This window comes from Anolis carolinensis, chromosome 3 (genome assembly GCF_035594765.1).
Source record: "Anolis carolinensis isolate JA03-04 chromosome 3, rAnoCar3.1.pri, whole genome shotgun sequence".
In the NCBI taxonomy this organism is placed as follows: domain Eukaryota; kingdom Metazoa; phylum Chordata; class Lepidosauria; order Squamata; family Dactyloidae; genus Anolis; species Anolis carolinensis.
In genome coordinates, this window is record NC_085843.1 from 15,056,955 (window position 1) to 15,069,023 (window position 12,069).

The following is a 12,069-nucleotide window of genomic DNA, read 5'->3' on the forward strand; positions in this document are numbered from 1 at the left end:
AGACGGCTTTGGTCGTCTTGGTGGATGACCTCTGCAGGGAGCTGGACAGGGGGAGTGTGACCCTGCTGGTTCTCCTGGACATCTCAGCGGCTTTCGATACCATCGACCATGGTATCCTTCTGGGGAGGCTCTCTGGGATGGGGCTCGGTGGCACGGTTCTGCAGTGGCTCCAGTCCTTCCTGGAGGGCCGTTCCCAGATGGTGAAGCTGGGGGATACCTGCTCGGACCCTTGGCCATTGACCTGTGGGGTCCCGCAAGGGTCTATCCTATCCCCCATGCTATTTAACATCTACATGAAACCGCTGGGAGAGGTCATCCGGAGTTTTGGAGGGCGTTGCCATCTCTACGCAGATGACACGCAAATCCACTACTCGTTTCCATCTGAATCCAAGGAAGCCCCTCGGATGCTGAACCAGTGCCTGGCCGCTGTGGCGGACTGGATGAGGAGGAACAAGCTGAGGATCAATCCTGATAAGACAGAGGCTCTCCTGGTCAGTTATCATTGTGATAATTATGTCACAATGTCAACTCATCCTAAGGTTCCTGCGTCAGATGCTTTTCAGGTAAGACAGGAGAAGGTAAGATAGAAGAAGGTTGTTACCATCGAAAAGGAGTAGACAATCAGAGTCTGAGAGCATCATGGTGTGGTGTTTTGACAAGTTTCTCTTCTGCTACCTGATTCAGTAAGCTGAAAGTGTCTGAGCAAAACTTAAGACACTTTGCAATTCAAGACATAATGCAGTTTACCCCACAGTGGAAGACCCATCCCAAATTCAAAATGGCTCTATGCATTTTAATAAACTTTTTTTTTGGCAAGCAGGCAAGTTGTGTGCATTTTCTGCTGAAAGCTGAAAGTATTTCATTACCAGCGTTCTTTTTAGTAATTACATGGTAGGCCTAAGGCTGAACACTGCATATGGTGGCAGATATTTGCGAAAATCTTTGTTCTAGTCCATGTCATCTCTATTTAAAAGAATGTAAAGTATTTGCCTCTGGAATAGAAGAGACATGGTCATCCAGTCTTTCCAGCCCTGAGCTAGATGGAACATGGGTCAAATGTTGCAAGTTGTGCATTTTTGCAAGTTGAATTTGCAAATGTCTTTGAATGCAAAATGTAGTTGTTACAGAGTATAAGTACTGGGGCTTACTGGAGATATAAATGTAACTAATTACAAAGGAATGAAGGGTGGAATGCATTTGACTACTGTAATACATTCATGCTCAATGTTTTGTTTAGCTTTGTTTTGTTTAGCTTTACTAACACTTTTAATGCCTCGTAAATATTTGATTAACTTGTAAAGTGCTCTCTTTTTTTGAATAAAGTAAACAGGAAACCTGTCCTGTCAGGTCACAGCATATGTTTTGTTGTCATAGCACTTCCAATTTCTATAAAGGATTTTGATTACAACTGCCATAAACCTTGACTATTGGCTATGTTGTAAATGTTGTAGTCCAAAACACCCGAAGAGGATGAGGTTGATGAGTATTACTGCAATATATAAACATCTGGAGGGCCAAAAATTCAGTATCATATTTGCTTCAGTCTTGGAATCTGATCCCTGTCTTTAAGAAAAACAGTATGTCCTGATAGTATTCATTTGATGAAAAAGTAGTGGTTAATTGGGTTTCTGGGTTGAGTTCAAAATGCCCATTGCTTTTGGTCATTTCTTCATTCTTTATAGGAACTTAAAGCCTGACAGTAGAGGCAGAGAGGAGAGTATGTCTTTATTTATATGTCTGTATTCTCTCCTTAGTGTCAATGATAGCATTGGCACCAGAATTTCTGAACACATTATATAGCCAGATTACATTCTATATATATTACATTCTATATTCTGGGTCCCTCTGGGGGAGAAGAGCGGTATATAAATAAATAAATAAATAAATAAATAAAACAAATAAATAAATATATTCTTCAGAACAACTGAAAGAGGAGGAAAAAGAGGAAGGTCAGAAATTTGTGAAGGGGAAAGGAGGTATTCTGTTGGTGGTATGGCAAAGGAAAGGCATGCTATGGGATGTAGATGAAAGATCTTGCCTAGGGGTGGGCGAATATGAAAACAGAAGGAGGTGTGGAGCAAGGATGGGGACCTCAGGTCCTGTGGATAAATGGAGTTCCCATGATACCATCATTAGGTGGTTTCCAGTTCTTGTACACCCCCCCCCCCCAAATAAAGTTTATTATTAGAAGCAGGAACTTTAAGCTACATCTGCTAGTGTTTTAGTCTTAATTTTTTTGCCAGTGACCCTTCCCATTGCTGCAATGCTCCTCTAGAGAATTTATCTGAAACTGAATTTGACCCTTGAACTGAGAAAGAATAGGATGTGCTATGAGTTGATGAGAAAGACAGGCAGGAGAGTTATGGTGAGAAATCAGCTCATGAGTTTTTTTGTTCAGCTGAATGGAAGGACACACATTTCACGTGCCTCATTGGCTGGGGTACAGTATACAGGAACCATCTTGTTCTGTAGCATACGTTTATACCATGTTTTGGCAACTTTACTGGGAGAATTGGTCCAGTTTTCACCTCCAGTCCTCTGTCAGGTCACAGCACATGTTTTTGGTGTCATACAGATTCCAATTACGTTTTCACTACAAATTGGCCCCTTTTCTGGTTTGTTTGGGATAGTGATTGGTTCCATTTTGGAACAGTTTGGACAGTTTTAGGGTGACTTTCAAAAGTGAAGATATTTTGTGGTGTCCCTGTGCTGTTCTTGCGGGATGAGACTGCATATGAAGTCTCCACCTTTGATTTACATCATGGGAGAAAGACTCTTTGTAGTTGTTTTACTGATCTTTTGCTTTTAATGAATGGCGAGTTACTTACAACTCAAAAGTCTTTCATTTAGGAGAGTTGTTGTATCCAAACTGATCTTGGATCCAAATGTGGAAGCCAGATTTGTTCAGTCTTCCTTCCTTCCTTCTGTGATTGAGAAATGCAAGAGAGCAGTCAGGGAGCTGAGGGGTGATTATTTTCTATGGCTTCTGTTTTGTTTTGATAACAAAAAGCTTAAATTGTTAGTAGAGTAGACCTATCTACCCACCAGGAACTTATGTCAATAATCCTTTATTTAGTGAATGAGAAAGTTTAGCATTAAAATTGCTTTAGCAATCCTGCAGGTTTATATGGCAGTCACAGAAACATGTACAGTAAGTCTGACCAGTTATCAAACTTACTATCTTTATTAGACTTAATTTTGAATGAAGGATGGGTCAAGGTACAATATTCAGCCATAGTCTACTATACTAGAGCAAATTTCAGATTTTTGTTTTAACCTCTTTAACTTTTGAACTGCAGCAGGCTTATAAAATCAAGCTATTTCTGTTTGTGGTAAATAATTCATGTTAAGCACCTCCAGTTAGACACTGTTTAGATAACAGGAAGCAGCATAGAAATAAAGTGACAGTTCTCATAAAAAAGAATGGAAGGGGCAGAGTTCCTAAAGGATGTACATTGTCATTTGTGCTATTTTTGTTGTCTGTAAATGATCTGGAGTTGGGGATATGTAGCTTGACAGTTGTGTTTGTATTTACACTGAGTTATTTGAAAAGATGTGAATAGATTCTGATTGCAAAGAACACCAATGTGATGCCTCTGAACTTGATAAATCATAACAGAGTGGCAACTGTAGAAACATTTCAAATAATGTGCTCAGGGGTAATTTTTCCCCACCCAATTTCACATATGAATTTATGAAGTCTTAACTAGTGATTTGTTCAGATGCTCAAGAAATCTTGTGGAATGGCTCAGTTAAACCCTAGTGTGTGGTAGCAGTGTAATAAGAATTACTTAAAAAGTGTTAAAAATCAGGAAACTCTTCAAAGTCTATGGAAAACACCTGCTGATGAAATACACTTCCTTATAACAGTAGAGTCTCACTTATCCAACATAAGCGGGCCGGCAGAATGTTGGATAAGCGAATATGTTGGATAATAAGTAGGCATTAAGGAAAAGCCTATTAAATATCAAATTAGGTTATGATTTTACAAATTAAGCACCAAAACATCATGTTAGACAACAAATTTGGCAGAAAAAGTAGTTCAATACGCAGTAATGCTATGTAGTAATGACTGTATTTATGAATTTAGCACCAAAATATCATGATATAGTGAAAACATTGACTACAAAAATGTGTTGGATAATCCAGAACGTTGGATAAGTGAGACTCTACTGTATATCTGAATTTGGAACTTTGGTTAGTTAACAGACATGATATAATAACTTTTGTATGAGCAAAGTCAAAGGCATATGAAGCCAAAATGTGCTACAGATTATGCAACTGTAAAAAGTAACAGAACTTCACTCGGACCTTGTTTTTTATTCTTTATGTTATACTGGGTTTAATATTTTTTGTATGCCTTTCTATACCAGCTGTCAGAGAGTTCATGATAATAACGCATAGTTGCGTTCATGCATTGCTGGCAGGCTTTCTGTAGGGCAGTGGTTCTCAACCTGTGGGTCCCTAGGTGTTTTGGGATACAACTCCCAGAAATCCTAGCCGGTTTACCAGCTGTTAAGATTTCTCGGAGTTGAAGGCCAAAACATCTGGGGACACACAGGTTGAGAACCACTGCCTTAGGCAATTGATTGGCTACTTTGTTAACAGAATGTGGATCTGGTAGACCTTTGGACTGATTCAGCAAGGATGTCCTTAGGTTCATATACCTGTGTGAGCTTGCAGTGTATAATGTAACAATATCAGGTATGTGGGTAGGTATTAGTGATGGTGGCTAAATGAAACTTTTCAGAATGCCATGGAATACTATTTGCTTGGGAAAAACCGTGTAGGAGGATTATTGTGTCCTGTGTTCATTAGCTTTCTAAAAGTCTCTGATAGGCTACTCTAGGGTGATCCAAAAAAGGTTCTTACAACATGGATAGGACAGTTTAAAACTGGTTCATTGCAGTAAAATCTAGGTAGGGGTTTTGTACTTTTAATGATTGTGTTGAAGAAGCAATTTCATCAGGTGTTGCTTACCATGCAATCAGGTCATAAAGAAAGCTTGCTGAAATTAACTCTTCCTCTCAACCATTAAAGGTAGAGGAGCTCTCTTGAGTTTCTATCTGACAAGACTAGTTCAAAGTATAGATTAAGCATTTCTTACCCGAGGCTTCCTCAAACTGCAGACCACCAACTCTTTGAGCCTCTAACTCCTAGAAGCCCTAACTAGCCTGTTCAATGGTCATGCATTCTGGGAGTTAGAGAGCCAAACAGTTGGAGGGCCATAGTTTAATGATGCCTGTCTTATCAGAAATTCCACAATATTCCAAAAATCCAAAATTGTCCACATGGGTGACTGAGGTAGTGATGCCTTTGCTTTCTAGTGATTCAAGGTACACCAACTTTGTTTCTGCACCAAATGATAAAAAAGTGTATAAAATTACTTTCAGGGCATGTGTATAAGGTATCTAGGAAACGTACGTGAAATTTGTCTTTAGACTTGGGTCCCATCTCCAAGGGATCCCATTATTTGTGTGTAGGTAAATACAGGCATTCCAGCATCTGAAAAAAATCTAAAACTTCTCATCCTAACCCTTTCTGATAAGGGATTTTCAGTCTGTTTAGCAACTCTTACAAGAAAAAGCTCAGTTTTCTCTATAGAACCATGGTTGTTTGGTATATTATTTCAGAAATTTGAATTGCAGTCATTCTGTGCCCAATGGGCATCTTGTGATATTGTTGCGGCTATCCAGAAATAGCAAATATTAGGGATGTTGATCTATATCAGCCATTGATCTTTCTGTTTATTAGGAATGTAGAAAACTGCCTTGTGCTGAGTCAAACCATTTATCTCTCTAAGACAGTCTTGTTAGCACTGACTGTCAGCAGGACCTTTCTGGTATCTTAGACAACTTTCCTTTCTAGCCCTACCATACGATCTTCATTCCAGATAAAAATCAAAACAAGCCCTACCTGATTTTTGAAATTAGATGAGATCAATATGCTACTTTTGAAGGCAGTCTATATTCTATACAGAGTTTCTCTAGTCTAGTAAGTGCAATGCAAGACTGTTGGAGAGAAGGGAGTAGATAAAAGTAAAGGTTTCCCCTTGACATTAAGTCTAGTTGAGCCCGACTATGGGGTGGTGCTCATCTCAATTTCTAAGTCAAAGAGCCAGCGTTGTCCGTAGACGTCTCCTAGGTCATGTGGCTAGCATGACTACATGGATGCTGTTACTTGCCTGCCAAAGTGGTACCTATTATCTACTCACATTTGCATGTTTTTGAACTTCTAGATTGGCAGAAGCTGGGGCTAATGACTGGAGCTCGCTCTGTCCCGTGGATTCGAATTGCCAACCTAAATTTTGCAGTTTGGCGGTTTAATCCGCTGTTCCACCATGGCCCTGAGAGCGGAGTAGGATGTCTATTATACTTTTATAAATATAGTTGGTGGGAACATAATAGAGGGCCTTCTCAGTGGCTACTCCAACAATTTGGAAAAATGAGTATTTTATCTTTTTTATGCACAGAAGCACTTTTCTTCCATTTGCTCAGTAATCCTTAAAGCAATTGTAATCCTGAACTAGGTCAGTATAGTTTTTCCCTTTCAACACACAAGGTATTGTTTTGAGACTGAACAAAGTCAATATTTGTTCTGAGGACCTAAGTATGCTCATTTTAGTTTTTGAAGACAGAAGACTAGAGAAACACAACAGAGTGGAATTCTGGCTACTTACTTAGGTATTTTCAAGTTTTTCTTAACCAGGAGATGGAAGTACAAAAATCTGACTTGAATTTCAGCCTGATAAACTCCACTTTCCTTTGTCCATGCAGGCATATTTAAGCTGAATTAAGTGTACAAGGTACATTTCAATTGTTTGCATTAACATTGTGTTTCTGGATAAATCTTATGCAATTTTCAGTGGGATAACTATGTATTGATGACTATGTTGCAAGTTTGTACTCTTACCTGAACGTATGCATCATTGAACATTGCAGAACTTCAGAGTGAGCATGCATAGAATTGGGTTGTTAATTAGATTAAAAATATCCTCTTTTGTGTTTCTTAGGAAATTCCAGGGCAGTAAAATATTATTTTGGAATTTGTCCTGAGAGGAACATTAGCCTCCCTTTCCTCTTTTGAGTTTCTAGGAATTTTTACTTAAATAGAAGGAAACACCATGAAGTATAAAACTTTTTCTCTGAGTGCACATAGTAACATATACTTGCAGGCATGAATTGTGGTGTAAGAATGACATTTTTAAAAGCAAAGACAAAATGGTCAATACATAAGAACTTAACCTTTATTCAAGACTAGCACATCTATTGAGTGATAGTTTTTTCTGTCATGGTGAATATCTTTATAAACTGTTTCCTAACTTGCAAGAATAAATAATGGGTCGGATCCATTTTTTGGCATGTTTTCTTTTTTGCAGCAATTTCTCTAGGCTCCTGAAAATCAGGGAACTCTTGTTCAGTTGAGTGATATATAGTGTTTTGGTAGAGAAAGTTATCTCAAAATTGGGTAGAAGGGTCCTTGGTAGTGAATAACATTTTCTTGTGGAAGGAAGATTCTGGATCTAACTTTTTCTGATTTGGCACAATTAGCATTTTTTTCTGCTTCTGCAAATTTTCAAATAAATGTAGTAGTGTACATATTTATTTTGAGATTTGTAGATTATAATGCCTCATATTAGGAAATTATGGAAAAGTGAATGCAGACTGACTGGAATATACATGTTCATGTTGCTACAATTTAATAAATTAGATGTGATTGTGCACTTTTTTGTATATGTGGCAAGCCCCAGAACCAAATCCCCTTGGATATGGTGGGCCCATGGTACTCTTGAGCTCATTGACAAAATGGTGGGATAAAAATACAGCTCATAAATAAACCATCTCCAACTGACACATCTCTTTCAGATTGCTGCAATTCTGCGAAAGAGAAAACTTGATTATTATGTACACAAACTGCTCCCTGAAATCCTGCAATCAACATCTTTTCTGACAGCAAATGGAAGTCTATACATTGCATTTTTCTGCATTTTACGGTTAGTGAACTTGATTTTTATATCTTTGTCAGAAGCTGGGATATACCCTATTTCATAATGAATTTCAAATTGATCTCTGTTTTGTTTTTTCAAAGCTAGACACACTTTTTGTTTTGGAAAAAAAACAACAATTAATGACCTTCTGCTAGATGGCCTATCATTACTTATTAATATTGTTGTAGCAAATTCCATCCTATTGTAAGGCTTATTTGCTGAGCTTAGTATAATATGTCCATATTTTTAGTATTCTAAATGTTGTTAATATTTTAATACTAAATACTTAATATTTAGTATTTTAAACAATACAGACAGGAAAGTTTTAAATAGTGCAGTTGATTCTTTTCTTAGGTGTGTAGCTATCTTCGGAATAACAGACAAACTCTTTAATACTTAAAACATACATGAAATTGCCTTTTGAAAAAGAGGATAATCAGAATTTCACTAACCACATCTAGAATTCAGGCTGCATTTCCTGCTGTTCTGCATACCTGCATCTACCAGTGTAGGTACAAAAATTCAGTAATAGGGATGAGACATATTTTATAATTTTTATGCCTTTTAAAAATAACACTTTTAGATATAATTTTATTTTTTATTCCTTTTTTAAAAAATCCAAATGTGGAAATATAATTATGCTTCTGCTAGTTTGACATTTACATTTTTTCCACCAGGATGCTGTGTTTTCTTACAGTGTTTTCTGTTGCTATAGAATGGACAAAAGATAAAAGATTTCTGCAGAAATAAGCAGCTCTTCTATCATGTTTTTTGTTTGTTTATTTGTTTTGTTTTGCTGGTATGGTGTTTTATATATTAATTTCCTACCACTTAAAATTGCTTGCTTTTCATCCCAGGCCTTCCTGCAGGACAGTGAAAACAAGACTATTTCTTTTCTCAGGAAATGTCTTTTAACTTCTTCATTTTCACACTTCAGCAGGTTATATAAAGGCTACCTGATAAACTGCTGTTTTTTGTTTCCTTTTTAGGGCACCATAGGTTGAACAATCATTGAAAATTAACTGTATTGCCTCTTTGTTGACTTCCTCCCACTTTACCCTTGATTGGAACAAAAAGCTATCCCTTGAGGATGGTGGGAAGGGCACCGACTGTGCAATGCCAGTCAGTTCTAATTCCCTTTCTGTCCCTTTTAATGGCCTCATGATACCTTAATTAATTTGTAACTATGAAATTCTCAAACTGCGTGCCAGGATTGTTGAGAATCATGTGGCGTCCCAGATGTTGTTGAACTACAAATTCCAGAGGTTTTGGTAAGCCTAAATCATGGTGAGGCATAGAATAATAGAATATCTTTATTCTCATTGTACATCATACAATGAAATTAAATACCATCCCCAATCACATTATATATGTACAAATTGCAAAACAAAGCACCCATCCTTCCATGTTCTAATGATTGTCACACAACCACTAATGCCACATCAGTGTGAAACCAAAGAGTTCAATATAGTCACAGCTTTAGGATAAAAGCTATTTCTCAGCCTGTTTGTCCTTGTTTTTATCATCCTATACCAGGGGTCCCCAAACCTTTTAAACAGGTGGCCAGTTCACGGTCCCTCAGACCATTGGAGGGCCGGATTATAGTTGAAAAAAAAAAACTATAAACAAACTCCTATGCACACTGCACATCTCTTATTTTGAAGTAAAAAAACCCCAAACGGGAACAAATACAGTCTCAATGTTAATAATCATAATAAAAATAATAAAGAGGGTTGGAAGAGACCCCTTGGGCCACTTAGTCCACCCCTTCTGCCTTTGTGCACCAAAAGCACTAGCAAAGCACTCTCTTGATAATTATTTATTTATTAAATAATAATTAAAATACCATTATAAACAAGCAAAGCTCTGGAAGGCGTGCACTGGGCGAGGGAGGAGGCGGGAACGGAATATGCTGCGGGGGGCTGGATCAATGGCTTCAATGGGCCGCCTGTGACCCCTGGGCCTTAGTTTGGGGACCCCTGTTCTATATTATCTGCAAGATGTTAATAATAAAAAAGAATGCTGGGACTTGTAGTCCAAAAACATCTGGATGTGTTCATGAGCTCCTCTCCATTGAAATTTTGTGTGAACCCATTGTACCCATAGAGAGTGATGTCATTTCTGGATAGATATATGCCACATATGTCTAAGTTGCGGTTGGGACTCTGAATGATGTCCAGAGCAAGACCGCATAAGCACAGCTTTTGTCTGAGGAGGTTGCCTGTTTTGTCTTTAAATTATTATCTGCTGCAGATTTGAACAACATTCTAAACAGCAATACAGTAGAGTTTGGTTATCTGACATAAACAGGTGGGCTGAATATCGGATAACAGGAATTTTCGGATAATAGGGAGGCCCTGTTATCCCCTCTCGGCAAGTGCCGGCGGTTACCGGAGGGACAAGGCTCATCCCTCTGGCGAGCGCCCGGTTTAGGGAAGCCCGGTGTGTGTTGCTAGGCAACATGCACTCGGCTTCTCCAAAATGCGGGTGCTGGCCGGAGGGAAAAGCCTTGTCCTTCAGGCGAGCGCCCAGTTTAGGGAAGCCTGGTGTGTATTGCTAGGCAGCAACACACATCGGGCTTCCCTAAACCAGGTGCTTGCCGAAGGGAAGAGTCTGTCCCTCTGGCAAGCACATTGGATAATATGGTAGGTCAGATAACTGGAAGTCAGATAACCGGAACTCTATACGGAAAGATCAACTATTGCACATAAATCTGAAAATGCAAATATTTAATATAGGTAAGTCTGAAATATCAGCTTTTCAAGTGAAACACAGAGCCCTGAAATTGACCAGACAAACAGACAACAACAAGAACTTTGGCCAAAGAATCTTCCAAGCCCTAGCCCTGTATTCAGTCCAACCTAGTCACGGCAGTGGTCACGATAGATCCTATCTAATATTAGAGCATGGAAAGAATTAAGAGATTTTAATACAGCAAAATGTGTCTCTAGGATCTGCGGTCAAAGTTTTTTCAAGTGAAGATTTCTTTTTCCTTCTCAGTGTAACTCCAGCTTTTCAGAACGTAACCGTAGCAGTTACTCCTCCAGTTGAAGAACTTAATGGAGATAGGAGTATTAGAAAGCTTCTACGGTTGAATGTTGCAAAAACTGTCAGAATGCTTCTTTCTGTTTCTTTGAGAAGGATTGAATTGAAACAAATTCGTTACTCAATTGACCTTGTAAATAACTCCTGAAAGAAGTTATTGACTCACAAACATTTTTACTAGCTTGCTTGCTCACCTGTATCAAAGTTCCTCATTTGTGAGATTAAAGTGTAGAAGACCAACTTTTCTAGTTTTTTAGTTAGCTCACTGATGGCAGCTTTTTTTTGTTTCAGGCAAATGATTGTAACCCTAAATCAGGTGCTACCACTCTGAAAAACAATGTTTATCTATTTAGTATGCATAAAAAGCATATCTGTTTGCAAAATTCAGTTTTGTTACTTAAGGTATTTCTATTTCTAAAAAATGTAAGTGCTTCAGATTGAAATGGAAAATGTTAATCCTAGCCCCTGTAACCTGATCATATTGGTTGAAGTGGCTTAGTGCTTATACAATGTGGTGAAGTTTTGTTCATAACACATGAGATAGAATACTGTAATTCAAGAAGAATATTACTATTTTAACAAATTGTAGGATAGAGGTACAGTAGAGTCTCACTTATCCAACATAAACGGGCTGGCAGAATGTTGGATAAGCGAATATGTTGGATAATAAGGAGAGATTAAGGAGAAGCCTATTAAACATCAAATTAGGTTATGATTTTACAAATTAAGCACCAAAACATCATGTTATACAACAAATCTGGCAGGAAAAGTAGTTCAATACGCAGTAATGTTATGTTGTAATTACTGTATTTACGAATTTCACACCAAAATATCATGATATATTGAAAACATTGACTACAAAAATGCGTTGGATAATCCAGAAGGTTGGATAAGCGAGTGTTGGATAAGTGAGACTCTACTGTATATACAAGGTCAACGTTACCTAGTTCTTTTAACCTTTAAACTAACACATCTGGATTGTAACCTTTTTGCTGGTGGGTGGGTGGGTAATAAATGCTTTGCCATAGTGTAGTTCA

At 38.0% G+C, this 12,069-nt stretch overlaps 2 protein-coding genes across 2 annotated transcripts in view; one reads left to right on the top strand and one right to left on the bottom strand.

The window, feature by feature from the left end:
• The window catches only part of grm5 (glutamate metabotropic receptor 5), a 1,174,932-nt gene that overhangs the window by 302,554 nt on the left and 860,309 nt on the right, over nucleotides 1-12,069 (bottom strand). The gene's annotated exons all lie outside the window — the stretch shown is intronic.
• The window catches only part of tmem135 (transmembrane protein 135), a 184,337-nt gene that overhangs the window by 6,567 nt on the left and 165,701 nt on the right, over nucleotides 1-12,069 (top strand). Inside the window, exon 2 of the mRNA XM_003219353.3 lies at nucleotides 7,866-7,993. Within this exon, the coding sequence (XP_003219401.1) occupies nucleotides 7,866-7,993 (128 nt within the window). The remainder of the gene's footprint in view (nucleotides 1-7,865; nucleotides 7,994-12,069) is intronic.